Here is a 25,452-nt window from a genome sequence, read left to right as displayed (position 1 = left end):
TGAGTCTGCGTCTCGTTTATCTAGCTCATTTCCTATAACCTGGCCTTGCTGATTCTGCAGACAACAGCAGAAAGCATCTACCAGTGAATGTTTGTGTATTACCTGACAGCCTGGAGGAGCTGTTAATCCCAATAAAATTACTTAAGTTTAAGACATAGTATCAATTCTTAGCTATCAAATTAACATAACAGTAAAGCTCATTATTATTTGTACTCTCCTAGGTATTATTCACCCTCACCCAAAGACATTTAATAAGTAGAAATAGTAGTTTATGAAGTGAAATTTCTATTAGGCTAACACATGAATCCATGTATTCATGTGGCACGTAGGTATGTGTGAACACTGGATATAATGGAGAAATACTGGAGAAGGAAAGACATGTTTCAGGAGGGACCCGACCAAGCTGCTACTGGACAAACAAAAGCATCTTGGCATGTAACACTGGCCTCTGTGTATGCTCAATACAGATTTCTGTCCTACAACTTTGCCGGCCTACTGCAGCATGTATTGCTGCCAAAACAGACGCCATCTGCTCTACATTCTCACTTCTTCAGAGTTTAAATGCTTTGTTTTTTCCATTGTGTTTCCAAAGTGTGATTGGGAACAAGCCTGAGTGCTTAGCTTTTATTTTTTTAGATATATTTGTGTCTGTTTAGTGATTATGAAAATGCCAGATTGAGAGCTCTGGAGTATGAAATCTGTTTATTCACCAGCCAGGTACAACATAGGTAGCAGTACAGCAGGCTTTCCTGCACCATGCTGCCAACATGTCCACACTCCTAGAGGGATCATCTGTGGAGATGAAAACGTAATTTATTCTCCATGTTCAGTCTATAGCTAACAAAGGAGGGGGTTGTGTTATGTCCATCCATGCACTGGGCATTAAAATAAGACTCTAGACTCATATCACAGGAATATTTCCTTGTGACTACAATATTTGGATGGGTCATTAGAATAGGACACAAGGGGAGAGAAAGCATAAGGCTTTACAAAGCCAGCATAGGCCCTAGCCAAATGCCCCCAAACCTCCTATGGTGGGAGCTTGCAGCTGTGCAAAATGGCTTCAGCTTTCCATGCACTGGGGAGTTGCATTAGTGGATAATTCTAGGTATGACGAGAGCGTGGTCAGAGTACTTGACTAGGAAACTGATTCACCACCTCTTTGCAAGAGCTCTCACTAATGGAGCTGCTACTAAGCTACAAAGATGTCCTCTGACAGGACCCCCAAGAAAAGGTACAGTGCAAACAACACCGCCCTTCCTCAAGCTGAATCCTCCCTGCAGCACAAAAGACCTTGGAGGTTCACAGAAGTGTAACTTACACTTCCCTGCATCGGTTTCAGAGAAATTGGATCGTGCTCCCTGGAGGTGAAGCCTTGAGGACTGTAATTTTCAAAGTGGTCCTTGCTCTTCCACTTTACCAATCTGATGCCTAAAAATCTCAAGTCAGAGAAGGCTCAAGCTGAGAAGATAGGACAAAGGCCAGAGGAAGCGTCTGAAAAGAGAACAGAGGACAAACACCTTTAGGATTGTAGTGTTTAAAGTTAATTTTTGATGAGTTTCATTTTTAATAATATAGAGTGGCCTAAATCTATGGCTAATGCAAATGTATCTCCCAAAAGAATAAAAACATGTCAAACAAAAGTCCATAAAGATCCGTACTTTGATAGCTGATATTTGCAGCAAAGGGGCACAAAAAAGTCACATCCAGTTCACCGGCAGGTTCACAGCCTCAGTATAAGTGATGGTACAGACCGGGAAATATCCTTAAACTAAATGGTGATGTTTGATTATTGCAAATTTGTTTTTTCTTTTCCTGGCAGTTTTAGCTGAATCATGAAGGAAACTAAAACAATAAACGGTAAAGTCCAGCTTGAGTACTAAAAACAGCAGTCAGCTGGTGAGCTAAAAGATTGGGCAGTGCTTACATATCCTGGATTATAGCTGAAAGTGTACCATGCAGGCCATAGAAAATGCAACTTCTCTCTGTGTGGAGACTGCCTGTGATCTCCCTGACAGTGCTATAAATTACGGGTAACACTGATGAAGCCAAGGGGTTACACAGGTATATAAGAGCTGAGTCAGGTCTTCCTACCCTTTTGCATGATGATATGAATGTTTCCTTTTGATAAACTCTGTGCTAACTGGCTTAGGGCTAGCCAGCTACTATATTCTACTTCTTGAAAACCCCACTAAGGTCCATTTAAAGTCCTAATTTATAACAAACACCTTATGCTACAACATCCGATAAACCTAGATCCTAAGAATAGGCTCAGAGAGAGGGAGCACTACACTGGAAAATTACAGAAGGGGTGTGATAGGGAAAATGGCTATATCATATTTAGGTAAGAGGTTTGAGTCATTTAGATACTAATAATTTTGAGATGTGGTCAAAACCCCTAAAATGTACTGGACAAATTTACTTCGCCAGGAGAGATGAATACAGACCTCAGGCTCTGTTGCTCACTTCTCCTTCAGTCTCACATATGTGACCAATTGGCCTTTTTTTAAAGTGAACAGAGAAATTGCCATACTGAATCAGACTGGTCTCCAGCAGTGGCCCCTATCAAATGTTAGAAGATACAAGATCTCTCTTAAACATGTTTTTTACCATCTTTCTGAATGCTGATATTTTAAAAATGAAATAGTGGTTTTTCAGATATTGGGGTGTGTTGATTAATCACAGGATGACTGTGAACCACCTATGATGCACCTGCAAAAAAGGCAAATGCAATCCTAGCATGATTAAGGAAAGGCATTTCCAGTAGAGACAGAGAAGTATTAATGCCTTTATACAAGGCACTGCCATGATCTCGTTTGCAATACTGTGTACAGTTCTGTGTACATGTTCAAGAAAGATTAATTCAAATGGAACAAGTACAGAGAAGAGCTACTAAGATGGTTAGTTGAATGAGGGGGGTATATATTATGAGACGAGCGTGGAAGAAATTGCCTTGTTTAGCCTATGAAAACAAAGGTGCAGAGGGGATTTGATTGCTCTCTATAAATATGTGTGTGTGTGCATGTGCGAGTGTCTGTGTGTAAACACCAGAGGAGGGTGAAAAGCTATTTAAGTTAAAGGACAATGTTGGCCCAAAACCACATGGGTACAAACTGGTCATCAATAAATTCAGGCTGGAAATTAGAAGAAGGTTTCTACCACCAGAGGAGTGAGGCTTAATAGATTCCGAGGCCAAATGGGACCATTGTGATCATCTGGTTTGGCCTCCTGTATAACACACGTCATAGAACTTCCCAAAATAGAACAGTCTCCCTATAGGAGTTTTGGGACCAAACAACGTATTTAGTTTTAAGAAAGAGATGGACAAATTTATGAGTGGGATTGTTTGATGGGGTTGCTTGTGATGATAGGGGAAGGGCTGGGCAGCCCTGGGAACCCCTTCTCGTTCATGTCTGATGTTCCTAAAACCTTATGATTCAGGGCTTCAGGGGTTGGCTTCAGGGGTTAGTGAGGAAGTTCCACCCCCCCCCCAGTGTATTCTGGTTTTTTTGTCTCCTTCATTTGAAGCATCAAGAGATGGCCACAGATGGAGATGGGGATACTAGATGGGGAGGACCAGGGCTCTGAGTGCAGTTTCTGCTGCCACCGTGAATTGCCTTGATTTCATTAACCTTCAAATCAACCACATATATTCTCGCCCCTATATTGTTTCTAGGGAACACATGCCTACCTACCTAACAAATGTGGGTATTTGTCTATATAATAATAGCTAGCACTTATATAGCACTTTTCATCAGTAGATCTCAAAATACTTCACAATCTTTAACGTATGTATCCTCACAACAATACTGTGAGGAAGGGAAGTACTGTTATCCCCATTTTTTAGATGGAAAACTGAGGCATGGAGAGACTAAGTGACTTGCCCAATGTCATGCAAGAAGACTGTGGCAGAGCAGGGAAGTGAACCTGTTGGTGTCACTAAGGATAATCCTAAGTAACTTAGAAGGTGAAAGGCAATAAGAATATAAGGTCTCCCTGTTTCAGGCCTCTAGTGAACAAGAGTCCTTCCATGTTTAAACTCTAATCGACCTCAGAGGCTGGCAGAGGGGAAAGGCCAGGTGCACCAGCCCTTATCAGTTGTAAGGCTGCTCAAACTGGTATGGAGCAAAAATAATGAAGCCTGCATACTTTTGGTCAAGGGAGAGGAGATAATGGTTTACAAAGACAAGGTCGTAATTCACGCCAGCTTTAATTAACTGTTCAATGTAACTCTACAAGGGGGAGAGGGAGGGGGAAGACAGAGAAAGAAGTGTGTGAGAAAAGAATGCTGCAGCCGGACAGAAGAGGGAGGGGAAATGGGGGCTTGCTAGTCAGCGAGAAAAGTTCTCATGGATATAAAGGAACAGACTGCTTGTTTTAGGTGTGCTGGATTTGAGGCATACTAGTCTCCCAGCATCACTTTGAGATCTCAAATAAACTCTGCTTGCTTCTCCCTCTGGTGTGCTCATTGGCGCTGAAGCACTCCGGGCACGAATCACTGTTGTTTGCCTTGGGCACCCCTGGTGTCAGCAACAAATCCAGATATAAATTAATGCCCTAACCACTGGGCCCTCTATCATTACTTTCCTGCTTAAGGTAAAAATCCAAATACATGGCCACAGTATGCAATTACTGCATTGTCACTTATATATATCTAAGCCAAACAGATGATCCATTCCTGACTTTCTGATTTACGATTGTGTTTAAGGATAGTATGGTTTTTGGTTATTTCTAGTTCTATTCGTATTTTCTTTATGTTCTAACCCTGCTCCAGTGAAATCAATAGTGACATGTCCATTGACTTACATGGGAATAGAGTTAGGCTAATGAAGCAAGCTTTTGAAAATTCCAGCCCTGGTGTTAAAACCCGCTGTCACAGCTCCAAGCACCTCTACATTTTGGTGATGTTCAAATGCAGTTGAACCCCACAGCTTCTCCCGTCTCTATTTCAGATCTGAATGCTGTTAAACTAGGGGAAAGTTTGCAGTACAGACCTACCTCTGGTTAAAAATGAAATTCCTTTAATCCTTGACTTGAAGTAAATTGTTTCCTCACTTCATCTTGCACAGTCACTTTCCTTCCTTATCCAAATCATTCACAGTCACTTCATGTACCTAATCTAACTGTCCTTCATTCATTCTCAAACCCTAAACTACATTAATCTTCATCCTAGCTAAAGTTGTTCCAGTATATCTCTGTGCCTGTCTGTCTTCTTTAAACTGTTGTTCATTCCTCATCTCACTCGCTCTTTCTCCCTAGTTGGTGGCTACATACCACAGGAGACGGATTGCATCATTTTCAGCTGCAGGCTCACCCCTCCTCCTTTGCTCCATGAACTGTTAGTGAGAGGCTCTGGCCATAGCTGCAGTTTTTAGCCCAGGAAACATTGCAACAGCTACAGCACACCTCCATTCAGAGGTCACATAATCCAAGCAAAGCGGATAGCTCTGGTCACTGATATCTGAATATACTCCTCCTCTACTGTTTTTGTATGCTGCTGAAATGCAGAGTAAAAACAAATTAGATTCACAAGGAATTATTATTGCTATTATTTATCAAGCTCCTGCTAGATGCAAGATGTTCTGTAAGCTTAGAGGAAGGCACAGTCCTTGCTCCAAAGAGCATACAGTCCGAAAGCTGAGACTGACAATATGGGGCTGGCTCACGTAATCCATCAGCTAATGGTTCAGGAACAAAGAAGTGGAGCTGTTTATGTAGAATTATCACTGAAAAGCTTCCTGGGAGAAGCACGTTTTAAAGAGTGATGCACAAGAAGAGGGAGGCATTCTGTAACTACTATAACAGAGATGGAATTGTTGCTTCCCACCCAGCTCTACTGCTACCTCCACCCCCAAAACTGCAAAACTTCACGATTTCTGTTCATCAATAATTAAAGGCCCATCAGCAATACTCAGAGGGAGCTTACGTTGCACTTTTCAGCAGTAATGTACCGTGGATAGATCCTCTTTTTCAAATCCCAGGGCACCAGGCCATGCAAAGCTAGTATTGCATTTTCAATTAGCTTCTGAGTGAATGCTTGGCATATGTAGAAGTGACCTGGTACACAATTAGCTTATTATTCCTTTCAGCTTTGTGCAGAAAGGATCTGAAGGATTGGAACGGGTTGGGGGGGAAGAGCCAGCCAGAGGCATCACTGTGGATATGGAATAAGGGATTGCTCAGCTCCTGCAGATTCACTTGCTAACTCGGGAGTTACAGCTGTTATTAGGAGGCATTCAGTGTGGCTTTAGGGAGTGCACCAGGGGATAATCACAGAGACGACTCTCTGATTTCTTGTAATCTGGGCTCTTTTCTCTTCTGAGTCTCCTCATCGTTATTATGGAGCCAAACAGTCCTAAAAAGATCCAATTTGCAGTGCCATTATTTCAGAGTCAAATAGATCCTGAAGCAGCTGAACAGGTAAGGAAGACAGGTATCTTTCACTACCTGGGAGACTGAGTGTGGGATGAGAATACGTAATATTCATGGCCGAAACTCTTCTCTAGTTTACGCTAGTGTAAATTTAGATTAAATCCATGGAAATCAATGTAGTTACGCTGGGATACCCAATGTAACACAGGGTAGGATTTGTTCTATTGTGAGAATGCACATTTTAACTCGCACAGGTTTTTCTAAGTATATATTAGCTGTCTGACTTAATTCTTTTAACATGTTTTGCACAAGAGATAAGCACACTTTATCTGAAGACATAATATCAAGCTGAATCAATATGGGAAAATTAGCTGAAATGTATTGTTTCATATACACCAAAATATACATTTTATAATTTGTGTTGAAGGGAAATATCGCAGATCCTGGTAGGAGATTGCCTGCTTGCAATTTATTTTGGTGTTGGAGCAACTCATTTAAATACTGCAAGATAGTAACTTATTGAGTTGTTCCCCCACATTTTAAGACTTTTAATACTGAATTCTTTACATCACTGTTACTGTTTGCTAAGTATTTCATGCATATGTATGTGGCTATATGTGTGACTATATATACATACGCACTTTCAGAAATATAGATATACTGTATGTATATATGACAGTTGAATCTGACTCACCTGTAAATTTATATACTGTCCAATCCTGCATTTCTTGCTGGCTGACCTCTCATTAGTTATACACACACACGCATATATATATAGATATGTAGAACTACTTCTATATTTAAGGAATGATAACCATAAAATCTTAAAAGACAGAGGTGGATAATACCTGTTAGTTGGTCTAGTCCATCACTGTTACTATATCATTGTTCCCTCTTGTAAATTTACTGTTGTTTTGATACGTCTAGTTTTAAATGATACCCAAGACGTAATAGGGCTTTGACAATTCCACTGTAGAGTGATGGCAGTGTAATCGTTTACATCTGGAGGACAGACATCTTTTTCCTTATCTTCTGATGTAATGTCTCCTAAGAGGAGGCGGGCTTTGCCAGGAAGAGATGAGTTGTTGTTGGCGGCCATGGAGGAAGGGGAGATGAGGAAGGGGGGTACAAGCAAAGAACTTCCTGCAGCCTTCAAACTGCCCAGAGATGGTTTTACTAAAATATATTTATAATTTTGACAATGATCCTTCTGTTAACTTGAGCAAGACCTGGCCCACGACCTTTTGAAACCAATGAAAGTTATTGCCTTCAAGGACTGCAGAATTGGGCTCGTAATTAAATTCCTCTGGGCTGTAAAATATTATGAACCAAATTCTGCCCCACATTTATGGGAATCCCTTTTGATCATGTTGTACTTTTTATTTATGGGCTAGATGCCCTATGGTTTTATTTTAGACGTTTGAAGAAATTACATCAATACAATCTGGAGTAACTGTCTGAACCTTATTGAGTTACTGTGGATTTCCTCCACTGAGAGCAGAATTGGGCCCTGGCTATGTGCAGATGTTGCCTAAGCACTTAAAAAAGGGCCAACACATTGACAGAGAGATTGTCTCAAAATGGTGTCTGGGTTAAATATTCTTGAGCACACTATTATATTCTGCTGCATAAGTGCCAATAGCCTGGGGGCTGTGATATAAAGTTTAGAAAAGCTTTCTTCATAGATACGTCCATTATTAGAGACTATCCCAACATCATGTTAGTTAATTGTCTAACATTCCTATTGGATGTTAATGGAACCATAAAACCACAAGCGAACTCGTGAAGATTTTAACTAAAAAGGAACCCATATTATGGCGATTCAGATTTACCTATACAAACAGCTGCAATATGCAGTATGCTTAAGAAATTTCCTTTTGGAAATATTAATATTAGTTTTTTTGGTTTTTTTAATTGCTTGGAAATAGATTGATAGGATTTCTTTTTAATGTTCCTGTATTCACTGACATCATTTATCTAGTTATTGTTTCTTTGCTCTGCTTATATGCTTCACAGTCAGAGCAACGTCAATGATAGAAAGAGAGATTTAAAAATGAGATTTCAGTTAATCATTGTTGGTGATAACTGCGGTAGTGCTAGAAATCCATGTTCACATGGCAACTTAGGTTCTTTCCCAGAAGTAGAGATAAGGGGTTATATTTTCAAAAGGACCTCAGATTATGTCTACACTTGTGGTGTCAGGGTAGGTGTAGCTGCATAACACAGTGAAAAGCAGGCTTTGTCCACGTTGCAGTGTGTAACTACATCCATCAGTGAAAAACTCTGATGGGGAAGGCAGTGGGGAAAGGCTTGGCAGCTGCTGAAGCATTTCCCTGCTGCCTTTCCCCTGCCAGAGCCTTTCCCCACTGCTGGAACCTTTCCCTGCAGCTGGGAAAAGCTCCAGCAGAGCAGTGCTACCAGAGCCTTTCCCCACTGCTTCCCCCATGCTGAAGCTTTTCCCTACTGCCAGAGCCTTTCCTTGTGGCATGCAAAAACTCCAGCAGAAGGGATGCAGCAGGACACTATACTGCTACAAATAACTGTGTGGATGGGAGAGTTATTGTTTGGAGAGTAGAGAGTTGTGTCGGGTACTTACCCCCACAGGAGTCAGGCATGGCATATTTTTACTCTACTTGCCTAAGCAATGCCTCACCATCTACACTCTACTCATACCCATTCCAGTGGGGTATGTAGTGCCTGTACTCTACGTGCTGCTGAAAGGAGTGTGCAGCTGGACATACTTTAAGTGACTCAGGTGACTTGGTCCTAAATCACGTAGGGATTTTTGAAAATCCTAGCCAGTGACACTGATCCTGCAGTATGTTGTACCTGAATTGATTCTGATCATTATTACGCTCACAGTTATTAAGACAAAATTTTTAAAGCTGTTTTCCATGTGCTTACTTTTGCCATTTACATTGTACAATAAGACTCCTGACGACGTGTACTTTGTTTTGGATGTAGGGTAGTGGGTATGTTTAATGACTCTGCTTGGGCCTGTGTTTTTCACAGATCAGGAAAAGAAGGCCCACACCAGCATCACTAGTTATTATGAATGAACACTCACCCCCAGGTAAGTAAAAATGTATCTTCTAAATCACAAGACTGATGTAGGGGAACAAAAGGCCTGTCTTTTGCAATATGGGTTTAGGAAATAAGTGCATTCAAAGAAAAGAAAATCAGCACTAAGTTCACAGCACTAAATGCCAGATCATGGGCCATACATCTGTTCACAGAAAAGACCTATGAATCTATACAAATCTTGGCCCCACTGGAGTCAATAGCATGACTCCCTTTGACTTCAGTAGGGCCAGCAATCCACTCTACATGTGACTCTCCTTGTTGCACATGGAATGAGAGCTCAGTTGCCTCTGTGGGTTGGGGGTGGTCCCAGCTGCCCCTTCCATGCACCCTCCCCTTCACCAATGGGATGTTGGGGGGAATCTGTGGAGTTAAGTTAAACTAACAGAGTCCTTGGTCCTCCAGTTCCTAGAGGGAACCAGGTCAGTTGTAGTGCAGAACTTAAAAAAAATTAGGGGCTTCCCGGTAGGAGGGCCATTCTCTAGTTCTCTGCTGCAGCATATAGTGTCTGTTCTCTCTCTGCTCTGACAACAAAATCTTTGTGGAGCTTGTCCTCTCACCAAAGACTCCCCTCAGAAGTTTTCCTGGGAGAGCTGATGACTTGGGGCCAGGACATGCTTAATCACATACCTATGCCTCCACAAGGTTGCTAAAGCAAAGAGTTTCTAGACCAAGCCATTTTGGAGACACAATGAGCTAAAGAAAGCACTAGAATTATTTTTAAGGAGTAAATCTCAGCAAAATCTTCAAAATATCATAATTTAAAACTCTTTATCTGTTTTTATTTAACCAAACTTCCCTGAAAAATGGCCTTGGGATGAGATACAGCATGCACAATTTCAGGCTGATCAGTTTCTTTTCTCCTCTGAGGTGGGGATTGAAAATCAAGTTTATAAGGGAGATCTGCCTAACTACGGAGAGATTAGTACCACTCCATAATAAAGGCCTGTCAATAGAGTGAGTGATCTAAGATTAGCTCAGTTTACTGTTACTGTGCCATTAATGTAATGCAGTTGACAAATTTCCCAATCAGTTTTCACTGCTGCCTTTTTAAAAGCTTTTTTGAAAGACTCCAGTCCATTTACAAAGGTTCAATTTTCTATAAATGTAACTTTGCATTATTCCTGCTGACAAATTTTATGCTGCAATTTACAGATTAGTTTTATATAGGAGTGTGTTTAATTTTCCATTTAATGACAGAGGGGCCAGTTACCATCTTTGCAAACAATGAGTAGATCTTTACCCTGTGAGAAATCCCACTGATCTCAATAGAACCATCTGGGGGGTCTGGAACTACTTGACATGAATAAGGGTAGCAGAACTGGGCCCATGTGTAACACATATACAAGAAAAAGAAATGGTTCTCCTAAAAGTGATATCTTGCTTCTAGTGAGCTATAATTCCACCTCCTGAAATGCCATTTCTGGAGATAACACTTTATGATTAAGTAGCAAATTAGTCCCAATGTAAATAAGGATAATAACAGATCCTTTATACCAACTGGGATCATAAAGGCCATAGTTCTGGTCACTGGTTCTACAATCCACAGGGTAGGGGAGCAAATAAGAACCTAACCAAAGATCAATGGGTATTCGCCTCTCTGGAAACAAACAAATGAATTAGTGGGAAGGGTTTGTTAGACAAATTTCTAGATGCATTAGTAAACATGGAATCATAAGAGTCTAGGAAAAAAAACGCTGGATCTATTTTCCCTTTTTGTGTTACCAGTCCCCTTTAATATTATTTCCTGTTTTAAATGGAGGGAAATTGCCTTGAGCACATTTTAAAAATAATTCGGATTTGTTCTCATTGCCCTAATAGGTTGTTTGGTTTCTATACTTAGAATTTTTTTCCTTAGAGACTAGTTCTATCTCAGTTCTTTTAGGGTTCAATCTTTCAAGGTTCTGAGCACCTTCCGTTCTCATTAACATCAATGATAGTTGAGGGATGATCCTTCCACAGCTGCACACATAGGGATTAAAGCCAGAATATATTGGCTGCATAGCTCATAGTAGCCACATGACAGAGAAGGATCTGCCTCTCAGTCTCTAACCTTTTCCTAACTCAGTGGCGCACACCACATCAGGGTTGCTAGGCCTTCATTTAAAACAAACTCACCTTGACTGCTGTTCCGTATTGCAGTTCTTTCTAAATAGACTTTTGTAAACTGAGCCCTGTTGCAGCACTAAATCAAAAACAAACAGAGAATAAAGACACCTCTCTGATTTACAGAATTTTTTACTGTAAACAAATTGGTGCATGCCTGTCATCTCTTTTCATACAATGCTTACAATACAACTCCAAATCAATCATTTTTTATTACCATTTAGTACTGCAGCAAGTATCAGTGAAGTTTTAACCATGCCATGGAGAGAACATTGACACATGCAAATAATTGGTACACTTGGGTCAGTCTTTGGTTAAAGTAGGCATGTATCTTATTTATTTCTGAATTTTTTACAAAGTTAGAATTATTTTCAAAAATGAAGTCTTAAAGCTTTCCCAGAAACGGTATGTCTTGGTAAAATTGTGTGAGTGTATTTACATGTGAATGCTTGATATGTGCATGTGTATAGTGGTGTGTGTGCACACATGTTTGATTTATGTGTGTGTGTGTGAGAGAGAGAGAGAGAGAAAGAGTTCTTATATATACGGATGTGAGTATGTATATGTGCAATCGTACATCCCCTCCTTCCTTATTTGTATATAGAAGCCTCACTATTTGGTTTGGAGGGTGTTTCTACGGGTTAGGAGTTCAGATTTGGATGTGCTTTTAAAGGTTGAGATGCCTCAACAAAATTTATTCAGACTTTCAACCCCTTGAAAAAAATGAGATAGAAATCTTGTAAGAATGAGCTCTCCTGCACGATTTCTGGTGTATCTGCTCCCAGAGGCAGCTGATCAGAGCACAGCTTTTGTGATATTTTGGCATGTCTGGTTGCAGCCCCTTCTGGAAACTAGAGACAAACAAAACTTATTTGAACCTTGACAAACTTTATAATAAATTCAATCTGAGTTGTGCTGTACAAATGGTTCAAGGTCAGAATGGCTTTTTCCTTTCCTGAGCCATTTCATCCATCCCTCATGTCTCCTACAAACTCCAGTAGAAAACCAGGAGTCTATCTGCACTGACTTAAGTAGAGGTCATCCTGCTTTCAGGATAAATAATTTTGAACTAATGGTAAGTTTCTCAGAAACTATAAGACAAGTCTGTTTGGCTTCCTCAGCATTTACATCAAAGCAGACTGTCAACACCAGACCACACTAAATGATTTAAAGGCTGTTTGTGGATCTGGCTTCAAGATTGATTGGTGCATTTTCCCTTGCACACAGTGTAGGAACCATCAGATGGCCACATATAACAGCAGTAATAATTTGCAAAGGAAAGGATTTAAATTCTCAATAGCTACAGAACTTCCTGTAGAGGACAAAACATCACTTTAAAACAAAATGAAAGTTAAAAAAAACCCACTCAGCATCATCTATATCCATCCTGGAGACATCATTTTGATGGAGGGCATTCTGCCAATATTATGACTGTGGTAGGAAGTTACCAATAATAAACCCAAATTGACCTATGGCTTCAGAGGAGTTATATTTTTCATTGACACCAGTTGAGGATCTGGCACATTATTGTATTTAATATGCATTTTAATGTATTTTTATTTTTAATTTTGTGATAAATGTGATGTTTACGAAAGCAAAGGACTAATGAAACTGGAGAGAGCTATGCACAATATAGGCCATTCCTATGCAAAGTTCCCTTTGCTGCAATCAGAATTTTAGCCTCCAAAGTTTTCTCCTTTGTTGTATATTGTTTATTGTGTATAGTTGTAGTTAGATGTTTACAGCTGATAACAAAGTGTTGGGGTTTTTTGCACAATATACTTTGAATGTCAGTATTATAATTATTCTTTTGGTTGCCTCTCTCCATAATTTTGAAACTCTATTTAGATGTTCCACAGTCTACAATGGAGCAGGGTCCCTATAGTTGCAGTACATGGAAAATAACCACCCTGTCACAACTGGCTCTGTCCTCAGATCCACTTCCTCCCCTCCTTTCCCCACTCCAGAGAGTGTCTCTGGGGACAACCTGGCTTCCTTGCAAGCTATCCCCATTAGTGTCTTCCCTCAATCCTGCTCTTTCCTTGCTAGTGAGGGACTCCCGGAAGGGGGCTGGAGCGCTATGAGAATCACATTAGCTTAGGTTCAATGCACATTTAAGAGCCCAGGCTGACAATCATTTACTGATTCTTAGTATTAAATATTTACCTTATTATTTTATTACTAAACATTGTATTCTTTCTTTGAAATACATTTTTAGCATAAAATTAATTAAAGGGAAAAAGGGAGCTATGGAGTATGCTGCACTGAAAATAAAATGATAGTGCCTAAGCAATTCAGGCCCTGATTCAGCTAAACTCTTCAGGAGGTGCCTAAGTGCTTCACTGAAGGGATAGAGATTTTAGTACGTGTTTACAGTTAAACATACACTCAGGTACTTTGCTAAATTAGGGCCTCAGCTGAGATTAGGCACAGCTCTCTCGATTCTTCTTTGGGTATCTTGTGACAGTGTTGCTGAAAGCAACAGAAACCAGAACCTACCTTCCCTGTATACAACCTGCTTTAACAACAACGGCATAATCATGAACTATTCTCTCCTTATCATGCCTGGGCTGTTAAAATGCAGAATAAATCACTGCCATTTGAAATGAAAATATACCAAAGCTGCATACTAGCAGAGTCTCATGTTGCAATGGCTTAGGAAAAAACTGGTAACTATCGGGGAAAAAATGACTTTTCATGGCAAAACCATTTCAGATCACAGCTCAGATTTAAATGTATTGAGATTCACTTTGATTAGAATATGAGGCCTACTTCTTTGTATGAACTGGCTTTGTCTCTGAGTCACTGTAACATCAAATGATCTGCTGGCACAATCTGCCCAGTTTGTGTCAAAAGCGTGTAGGGAGTTTGAAGCCATGCTAGGAATTGGGAATCCTACTGCATCCTGAAGCCTTTAACATAACTCTGAATATTCAGGTAAAAATCTCCCTTTCTAAACTCTGTTTTTGTTTCCTGTTTCTCAATCTTTTTTTCACTGTTGCACTTCTGGGCTTCTTACCTCTGCATGTGAATTCTACTCAGGGCTCGAAATGAGGGAGTATGTAGTACCACAACATGCCAGCAGCTCCTGTAACCTGTCATCTTGTTCTCCAGAACCTCTGTTTTCATTTAAAAACAAACATAAGTCTGTGTTTCTGATTGTTGCAAAGATAACTTCAGAAATGTGAACCAAGAGCAAACCCATGTAACTGTGTCTGCCTGAGTTTTCAGAGAGTCTGAAACAATAGCTCTGAGATGTAAGGGGAAAAACCCATTCATCTCAGTAGATGTTAAATCAGAGGCCAGTGATGATACTTTACATGTCAACATTGGTAACTCTTTCACTGCTCATCAAAGTGTGTAAGAAAGCGGAGGAGTGTACTGTACTACTCTGAAGATGCATATCATTTACTCTTAGTGACAACTCAACTCATTTTGGCATCAGGAGTGACTTGGGTTTGGGAAAACACTAGAACTTATTGGCTCAATCAAGAAGGAGCCAAGGAGAGCCCAACAAGACATCTGAGCCCCAGCAAAGGGAAACCACACCTGAGGAGCCAAGCAGAGCTCTTGGCAGGGCCGGCTCCAGGCCACAGCGCACCAAGCGCGTACTTGGGGCAGCATGCCGTGGGGAGCCCTCTGCCAGTTGCTGGGAGGCCGGCAGGCGGCTCCGGTGGACCTGCCGCAGGCGTTTCTGCGGCAGCTCCACCGGAGCCGCGGGACCATCAGACCCTCCGCAGGAACGCCTGCGGGAGGTCCACTGGAGCTGTGGGACTGGCGAACGGCAGAGCGCCCCCTGCGGCGTGCCGCTATGCTTGAGGTGGCAAAATTGCTAGAGCCGGCCCTGGCTCTTGGGTATATTTTAACTTCTCACAGGGGGTCTCAAAGCCCAGGAGGCTAGCAGAGTCCAGCTGAGGGCCTGTTATTATATTATGAACATCTGTGCAATCTACTGATAGAGATGTCTCACTTTTGCTTCCAAAATAGGCGGCATTTATTTTGTGGGTGGAGCCTGCAAGAATACTTCTACATTATTCCTTTTTTTCCAGTATGACCCCGATGCTAATTCCTAGGAATGGACAGACCTCAATCCAGTCTCTCTGGCAAAGTCCCATTTGTCACATATGGAAGTCTGGGAACTGCTATCTGATGAGTCACTAAAAATATGCACTATATCCCAAATGTCCCAGCAAAAACAAATGATCCGCTGGGCTAAATTAGGTCACATTATGAGAATTATGTGGAAAGCAACCAGTCCCCCACCCTTACAAAGGGATCACTCTCTACTCCATAACCATGGGAGTCTCAGTCCAGGCCCATCTCTCCCTCACACTGAAAATGCTGGTTAATGGTGTAACATTATAGCTGTTGTGACTCCCCTGGCTTCTCTTAAGAAAAGAGACAAGAGGCTGATCTACAAAGGGCTGAGTTCCCTGTCCCTCTCAAGTAGCTCTGCATGTTCCATCTGCTAAGAACCCTTTCAGAATAGAAGCTAGCTACTAGAGTGGGTAGAGAAGTGAATTTTTTCCCTTGTGACAATTTTTTTTAATTTTTGTCTGAATTTGTGCGTGGTAGTGGTGGTGGTTTTGTGAGTTAACGTCTGTTGGGCCTTAGCCAGCTTCTCCGTCAGATGGCCCCTTTCCCGCAATTAATTCTCAAGTTGAGCACACTAAGCAGGCCAGCCTTCCCCTGCTGGTATCTGCCCTGCTATGAGGAAAGAGGCAGCATATATGATGGTCCTCTTCTCTCAGATCATCCCCAGTTGGCTGAGTGAGAGAGGAGCCTTACCCATCCATTCTGCAAGGCTTCTGGCTCTAGGCTCTTAAAGACATAGTGATCAGCTTTCCTTCCAGCACTGTTCATTCCTGAACAACTTTATCTCTACCAATATCTCCTAGGTCCATGTATATATATCACACCTTTCAAAATCTTAAAGGGCTGTGCCACATGACGGGGTGGGCTGATCCCTAGGTACCACTACCCTTAAGGGACAGACTACCCCATCACACCTACCTATTACAAAAAATGGACTAATATTTATTGGATTACACATTTTAATAAGTGGATTTAGTTTGTCTAATTCAGTTTAAATTTCACCTTAGACAAAATATATAGCAGTAAATAAGAACTGTATCACGTGCCCTGTGGGAGACAGACATCATGTATATTTGTATACAGTTATAAGGCCAGTCCTACAGTCCTTATTCAGGTAAAACTCTCACTGAAACCTAAATAAGGACTGAAATCTAGGGCCCACAATTTGTGCTTATCATAAGCCTTCCCAAATCTGGACCTTAGCGTCCAGAAATCTGGGTGCCTGCATGAACCCTTCTAAGCTTAATTACCAGCTCAGATTTGATCTCGCTGCCACCAGCCAAGTGATTTCCAGGACTTGGCTCCCTCTCTGGTCTCCCAAAACCTTCTCTGGGAGACCCCAAGACTCAGAAGCCCTGAGTCCTACCACAAAGGGAAGTAAGCCCCCTCCCCTTGTCTCCTCTTTATTTCATTCCCAGCTCCCCCTCCCTGGGTTATCCTGGCGATACTGTACTTAACTCCTTGAATGCAAAACAGAGATGGCAATTTACCTTCCCCCCTGAGGCTATGCAGATTCAAACCTAGTCAAGCTAACACAAAGAGATTTCCCCCTCCTTCTTCCTTAGCCTTAACCAGAGAAAAACTCAAACAGGTTTTAAAAAGAAAGCTTTATATAAAAAAAAGAAAGAAAAAAGACATCAAAATATTCTCTGTATCAAGATGACAATAATACAGGATCAATTGCTTAAAAGAAAAAATGAATAAACAGCCTTATTCAAAAAGAGATACAATTTAAACATTCCAGCAAACTACACACATGTAAATACAAAACAAAACATATAAAAGCCTATTGTTTTGCTACCTTTGTACTCACAACTTTGAAACTGAAGATTAGAAGCTTGAAGATAGAAAGAAGCCTCTCATAGCCGAGAGACAGACAAAAGACACAGACCCAACATTCCCTCCCTGAGTTTTGAAAAAATCCAGTTTCCTGATTGGTCCTCTGATCAGGTGTTTGGTTCCCTTTGTTCCCTTTACAGGTAAAAGAAACATTAACCCTTAGCTATCTGTTTATGACAGTGCTCTGACATATTTTTCACATGTATGCAGTGTTGCTATAGCTGTGTGGGTCCCAGGATATTGGAGTGAGAGGTGAGTGAGGGAATATCTTGTATTGGACCAACGTCTGTTGGTGAGAGAGAGAAGCTTGTGAGCATACCCAGCATTAGACTTCTGGCTGCCTAGGCCCTAACTGCTCACTGTTCAGGAAGCTGAAAGTGAGTAAGCCAATAACAGCTGTTTTCAATTGCAAATCTGAGCTTCTAACTTGGTTATAAAATACTCAGAAAAGCAGTAAATCATTAAAAACTGACATTAACAACTACTGTTTACTTAATTTTTTTAAGTCAGAGCAATTGGCTTTGCTCCATGCTATATCTGAATACCATTTAAGTTGGCTCTGCTTTCAATTTAACTCTGTGACTTGAGGAACAGATGGAAAGAGCAATGAAAATGAACAGTCCCCCCCTCCCCTGCTAATAGTGGTGCAGCTCCAATCATGTTAGCAATACTAGGAGCACTGGTACAGATTCGGCATTGCAGCTACTGTTTTAGCAGGGCCGGATGGCACAGTGACATTGATGAAAACAAGAGAAGAATAAGTGTATGTCAAAGGGATTTTCAGAATCAAGAAGCAAAATCCTACAGTTGAGATAAATATCCTACCGTTAGTGTACTTGTATAGCTCCTTCTAATAGGATCAAAATGTTCACAGTGGTAAAACATCCCATTTCCCCATCTATGTACTAGATGACAGCTTATGTTCAGATTACTTACCTGACCCTTATACTATACAAGGCTTTGTTAAGCAAGTAATTAGTGGGACAACTCATAGAGGAAGACCCAATTCAATGTAAGGGTGACAGAATCTGGCTCTTACAAAACAGCTCAGCAATGCTTTCCTACAAATTCAGGAAAGCTGCATTTGAGCTGGGTTTAGTACAGCCCAGAAAGGAAATATTTCTAAACAGCTAACATGTTCCAAACATTAACGACAAAGTGCAGGCATGAAAAGCTTTCTCTTTGCTGAGTACTTGTGCAAAAGCAGACGCTCCCAGAGTTACATGTGCAGGAAGTACATTCAATCTTTTGATGAGAGTGAGGATTTTATACTTCTGGCACATTTTCTGCTCCATGGCAAACACAGGGAGGCGATTTGCATTTGGGATGAGTAAGCCACGGCAGCAGTTGAATTTTGGACCATCTTAGAGGGTCTCAGATACCATGGAGCTGGGTGCAATGTAAGTAGCTGCTAGTTAAGTAAGATATTACAGAAGATATTTTAGATGTCCCTCTTTGCTGATCTCAAGAGTGGATTTAACCTTCAAGAATTTTGCAGTCACAGGGCCTGACCCAACTCCTATTGAGCTCAATGGAATTTGAGTCTGACCCTCAAAGCATTGCCCGGGTGTTTGCCAGGAAGTATATGCAATGACAAGTGGAAATAAAGACAGAGGCTAGCTGAGCTCTGATGCTTCAGTGATGGCTTCTGTAGAGGTGAAGTTTGACATCTCAGCAGGGCTACCTCTCTGAAATCAAAAGTAAGTGGGTCCCCCTCACCCTTCAATATTTTTATAGAGTTTTGTCAAATGTAATTACCCAATGGCTGGCTCGCTGGCTGCTTGTGGAAGCTTTAGTGCCTCTTACTGACTTATCCTCAATTTCAATTTTTAGCCTGTAATTTACTTATCTTTCTTAGTAATTGGGTGAGGGAAACTCCAATACCTCCATATTATTCCTTGAGATCACAAATGGATTAGTTTGGAATGTAAACATTCACCAGAAACATGGCTTTTTAGCCTTCATGGAACACGTATCATTGGGTTCATTATTTAGATAGTCCCCAAAGTCTGCAGTTTGTGCTGAAGATGAAAAGGAGACCGGGGCCTCAGATCCTTAGCTGCATCACAGCTGCTTTACACAACTCCAGCACCACAACTAGCAGCTTAACTGGCCCAGGAAGGAGCCCTGTGTAGAGGGATCCTTGGAGAGCATAGAGCCAGTATAATGCCTCCTATGCCACAACCCTCCTTGAAGCTGATGTACAGGGCATGGTGGGTAGCTGCTGTAACACTCCTTTGCAGTCACAGGTAGCCAGTATACAGGAAAGCAGCCTTCAGCTTTCTCTAACTTGAATGGGGGGCTGGCTCAGCACATAGCCCCAAGACAGCTTAATGCTGCCTTTGCACTCCTCTCCTGAGATGCACTGTGTGTGCCTCTGCCGAGCTGAGGCTCAGGGCCCAGATCTTAGCCTAAAAGAGGTTCTAATCTAAGTTCCTGAACCATACTGGGTATACAACACAATATCTCTGCTGAGAAGTGACATGCCCTCAAGTCATCACTGGGCCTGTGTAAAAGTGGGGCATTGATAGGAGGGAGTGAAACAAATGATGCATACATGCAAAAGATTATGGTAGACCTTACTGCTTCATGTAACTCCTACTGCACAACATCGTCTGATGGTAACTAGAGGCCATATTTCTTATCAGTTCTATAATGTTGGTGTCCATTCCATGCCGTGTCCCAGGGTACAGGGATGCCTTACTGTAGCACTGAACTCTGACAGAATATCTGTGGAGGCCCTTCCCTTGAGTACAGACGTTCAGAGGAGGATCCTCCAACAACAGCGATAGATGCTCCAGTAGAAAACCAAACATGCTCCATGCGCCGAGCATGCACACTCCTCCGTAGCTCTCATCCCCCTCAACCAGGCCTTAAACACCCTTTGAACACCAGCTCTTCTTGAATACAATCTAAAGGCCAAACCCTGAGAGATGCTGAACACCTGCAACTCCCACCAACTGCAGTGAGTGTGCAGATACCTAGCACCTCTCAGGATTGATCCCTTCATGTGTCACTGAAAAAGAAAGTATCAAATATCAAAGCTATTCACACTCATATATTGAGTGACCTCTCCTGGCTGATTCAGACCCTTCCCATATGAACAATCATGCTTCAAAGTGTGGCCTGATTTGTTCTCACAACCGTAATACAGATCTCTGTGTGTCTTGTAACTTCAAGAAGAAAGCATGTGATTTATTTTTCTGTTTATTTTTAATCAATCCCCATCAGTTAAGTCATCTCAACCTCACACAGCCATGAAATACGGGATCTCGGCAATAGTTCAAAGACGATTGGAGATAGAAAGGAGGACAGATCTTTGTGGGGGGCCAAAGCCCAAGTGAAACATTGAGGTCAAGGAGCTCAGCTGCGTACCCCAAGTCTGAGTAACAGAAAGCAAGTTTGGACCCTAAAGCAGTGATAACTAATGTGACTAATGAACACTGGACAAAGCTGGAGGTGGATATTCAACTGTTATATGCAGTTTGGAATCTCATTTTTAGTTTTATGACTCACCGGATATGAGAAAGGAAACAATATCTCATGACATAGGCAAGTAGCTTACATTCTTAATTTGCAAATTGTGAAATAAACAATATACTTTCAGTGAATATTTGAGCTCAAATACTTTCTGAAAGTGTTTATATTGTTAAAGCTGGGCTGACTGGGGATGAACACAAAAAGGTGGGGAGCAATGGCCAATCAGAATTCACTTCTTAATCTAGATGAGCATCCATGGACATTTTTATCACTATTTGCTCACTTGTAATGATTAACTAAAGCTTATACTAGCAATCAAAATTTTGTCATGGGAACAGTTTTCATGACACGTGACACTTTTTAACCTGCTTTTTGACCGTGGTAGCTGGATGTAGTCATTAACTGTGTAGTCCAACACTCCCACCCCCAAACCAAAAACTATAACAAAAGTAGACATGAACATAAACCAGCCCCCATCTTTGAAAAAACTTTGCAGTCTATGTGGAGGGGAAGTCTGGAATCCAAGCCTATTTCTGAATCCAAATTGCAAACTATGTAAAGGGCTGACCCAAACCCTCAGATACAATACACACGTTTGGGTGCTATCATGCAGATCTGAAATTTCTGTTTCTGGTAAGTGCCGTGACGCTGTCTGTTCGCACTTTGATTGGGTTCAACACAAATGGAACAATCGGAAAGTAAAGAAAATAATTTTAGAACTGAACCTTGTACCTTTCGTTTGTTTTCCTCAATCTTATACAACAGCACCATAGAAACAGCCTTCTTCGATCCTAGGGGATTATTTGCATGCCATTTTTTAATATATATGGCTTCATATTACAAATCTCCAGCTGCTTTATAATTTACTGTCAGGGACTGATGACCTTTGACTATTTATTTCTGTTATCATCTGGGTGCATTATTAACATGACTAATAGCAGTGTCATTTCAGAGAGATAACAGTAGCATGCACAGTGACAGAACACTGGTAAGGGTGAGAAAGTTACTTTGATAACAACCATTCACCTCTTTACCCTCACAGAGTTTAATATTTTGTCCCAAGATCCTAGGAGATATACACTCAGCCGGACTGTGTCATCAGTTTCTAGGTGGAACTCCTAATTGATTTCGAAGGGGACTTCAACTAAAAAAAAAAGGGGGAAGGTTCAATATGGCCTAGCTGTAACTAGCTAGCTTTTCTAATCAAAGTATTTGTATTATATTTAGTGCGTAACTAGGCACTCACAGACACCATGGTGACAAGTGCAGAATAAAACCAGAGATAGGTAGATAATATGGATAAATAACCAGCTTTTAGCATTAACCTCATTGTATTCAGAAGACACCTATTTTGTACTTTAGGCATCAGTCATGACAGATCCATTTGTTGAGCTTCCTGAGAGAAAGCTTGTGTTTTTATATACATTAACAGTACTTGAAGCTAGGCTTTGAAATAAATGGAGAGTAGAAATTTAATACAGTAGAATTAAATTCAGAGACTCTGGACAAAAATGTAAAATTGTCTGATGACAAAACTTGCCATATATATAGGACCAGATGCTTGACTGTGACTGAGGAATGCAGAGTGGAACTCAGGAGGTGATGGGGCACATGTGCAAAGATGGTGTATTATTGACCTTTGCACACCCTGATCCTGCACTGGCTGTAACCTGGTCTGGTCTCCCAGTGAAAATTAGAGCAGCCTGGATGCTAGGACACAACATTATGCCAGTCAAGCCTCTATCTGCCACGTTCAGGGCTGCTTTGGAGCAAGGTTAGGGTTAGATATTGCTCCGATTTCCACCCCCAGCTGTTCGCACATCTACCCCAGTATTCTTTTACTGCAAATAGCTTCAGCATTGGAAACAATAGAACAGAAATGTGACGAAGACTGCACGAAGGTTCTGTGATTTCCCTTCTTTTGTGTTTTCATTAATGTTTGGAATGCGCCCATACTATAACTAATCAACAAGTGCCTCACTATTCTAGAGCTTACCTTACCAAAATGTATTTTTGACAGGCTGTAAGTGGTGCTAGGAAGCTTAATGTGCTTTCAGGAAGACATGTCCTTTATTAAGGGCCATATTCCCCATTCTGTTATCACAAGCAGAGAAGAGATAGGCTCAACAGAACCTTCTGGGGAGGACCTAGTCAGGTGAAGAGTCAAATAAGGCAGGGAGCTCCATGATACGTTCCATTCTTACCCTGATCCTGTGGAAGCCTCTCAGTAGGAACCGTTCGGAGACATAGGAAAGACTGCTTCAGCAAGTTGCAAGCATTGCTTGTGAACCTTGCTGAGGTCCTGTCACTTAGTATATGTCTGTGCTGCAATAGAGGTGTTATTATAGGTTTGGGTAGGTAAACCCACATTAGCTTTAATCTAACTAGTGTGGATAAAAATAGCAGTGAAGATGTGATAGCATGGGCTTTAGTTAGAACTGCACAAGCACGCCAAAGGACACTGGACACAAACTCACACTGCTGTTAGCCTGCGCTGAAGTCTGTGCTGTTGCATCTTTAATGCTATTTTTGTGTGAAGAGGTTGGCTGATGGAGTCACAGCACTATTGATCCAACCTTTCTCTAGGCCTGGCTAAGCCCAGCCTGCAGATACATCTCTTTGGGAGTGCAGATGGAGCTCTAGTGGGTGTAGTTCAATACCATTCTGGGAATGAAGATCCAATGAGCAAGAGATCTACACCAATCCTGTTGTCTGTTGGCACTTTCTGAATCCCTGGTAAGGCCATGGGGAAAGGATTTGTTGAACACTTTTAGGAAAAGGCTTGTAGGGAGATTGTTTGTCTAGTCAGTAGGCCTAGTGCTCTGGGCCTCCGACTCTAGTCTCTCTTTCAGTTCAATGTGTTCTAGAACTACTGGATGGGGTCTATCTGGGTTGGCTTCCTTGCCAGTAACTCATAGTCTTGCCTGTCCCAGGGCTAGGAGTAGGGGAATCTGGGATGGGTAGGGGGGCTAGGTCCTCCTGCTCCACCGGGTCACAGCCCAGGGGTCTGAAAGTGAAACAGCATGTGATAGCCTGGGTTCAGCCCACCTCCTGCTCACCTTCCCCTGGGGCCACTGCCTACCACACCCGATGCCTCCATGTGGGGTATCCCTGCCATAGGGTAGAGTCTTCTGCTTCACATTCCCACAATCTAGGGGCTGATGCAGGTGTCCTTTTGGTGTTCCTTACATGGTTCTTCTCCCCCTCCTGCTGCAGCACTACTAAAGGAAATAGCTTCTCTTTCCCCATCTTGCCTGTACTGCTGGAGTTCTTGTTATATTGACCTTTTCCCCAGAAGCATGCTTGGCAGTGTCTGAGGGGAGGAACTTTCCTTGCCCAGTACTGCTCCAACCCTTCCCCATCTCAGCCTTAATGCGGGGTCTGTAAACCCCATCACAGGACACTAGAATCTTTTGCAGGTTATGTTTTGCAAAAATATATATTGTGCAATTTCCATAGGGTTTGTCTTGAAGCCATCTATTGATGTCAGTAAATATTTTTAAATCTATTCATTATTGGAATGGTGGGAGCTACTTCTTGATGATCTAGAAATTGATCTAGGAAAACATAAACCATGGGCCACCTTGATTACATCAAACTCATTAGCACTACAAAAGTGATTTTTCCTTCCTTGTCAACTGTTGAGAATAGCCCACTTCCACCTTAATTGAATTGGCCCATTAGCACTGACCCCCACTTGGGAAGGCAACTCCCATCTTTTCATATGCTGTCTATTTATACCCTACTGTATTTTCCACTCCATGCATCCGATGAAGTGGGCTGTGGCGCACAAAAGTTTATTCCCAAATAAATTTGTTAATCTCTATGGTGCCACAAGGACTCCTCATTGTTTTTGCTGATACAGATTAACACGGCTACCACTCTGTAACCTATAAACCATCCTGAATCTCAACCCAAATCTTAAAAATCTTGACCCAGACATTCTGAGGTTCATCAAACATTAATTTTGATCATCTTCATGTAACACACAGTAGGTCGCAGAAATATATGTGCTTAGATAACCCACTGTCAGAATCCAGAAATCCAGAAATCGATGTCAGTGTGTGATTTAGAAATTAATAAATATAGCATATCATGTTAGGGGGGTGGGACAACTCATTCCATGTGAATCACAGTGACATGTTCCTGATCATGTTGTTACAGATGCTGGCATAAAGAAATACAGGGTCATTTCTGAAGCATAACCTTTCCAATCTCTGGTATTAGTGAGATTAGTCAAGATTCAGTCTTAGGAAATCACAGACTGTTTTAGTTTAAATTAACAGATTATTGTCTTGTCATTTCTTAAATCCATCCAGTTTGGTCACGTTCATCTTGCCTACGGGATTATGGAGCTTCAATTTGTGGACTCTGAACACACCTATATACAGAAATGAGAAATTAATTTAAGTAACCTATATTTCTCTCCTCTTTCTGTAGCAGAAACCTCAAAGCCAAAGAGTTTTACTAGTAAGAACT

At 41.5% G+C, this 25,452-nt stretch overlaps 1 protein-coding gene across 3 annotated transcripts in view; it reads left to right on the top strand.

Moving 5' to 3' along the window:
* The first annotated feature begins 6,184 nt into the window (after window positions 1–6,184).
* The window catches only part of PPP1R1C (protein phosphatase 1 regulatory inhibitor subunit 1C), an 80,652-nt gene continuing 61,384 nt past the window's right edge, over window positions 6,185–25,452 (top strand). For all 3 annotated transcript variants that reach the window (XM_032783778.1, XM_032783777.1, XM_032783780.1), the window contains exons 1-2: window positions 6,185–6,420; window positions 9,385–9,445. In XM_032783778.1, the coding sequence (XP_032639669.1) occupies window positions 6,340–6,420; window positions 9,385–9,445 (142 nt within the window). In that variant the 5' untranslated portion in view covers window positions 6,185–6,339. The remainder of the gene's footprint in view (window positions 6,421–9,384; window positions 9,446–25,452) is intronic.

This window comes from Chelonoidis abingdonii, chromosome 10, assembly GCF_003597395.2.
Source record: "Chelonoidis abingdonii isolate Lonesome George chromosome 10, CheloAbing_2.0, whole genome shotgun sequence".
Lineage (NCBI taxonomy): Eukaryota > Metazoa > Chordata > Testudines > Testudinidae > Chelonoidis > Chelonoidis abingdonii.
This window is presented reverse-complemented; position numbering and strand designations above follow the sequence as displayed.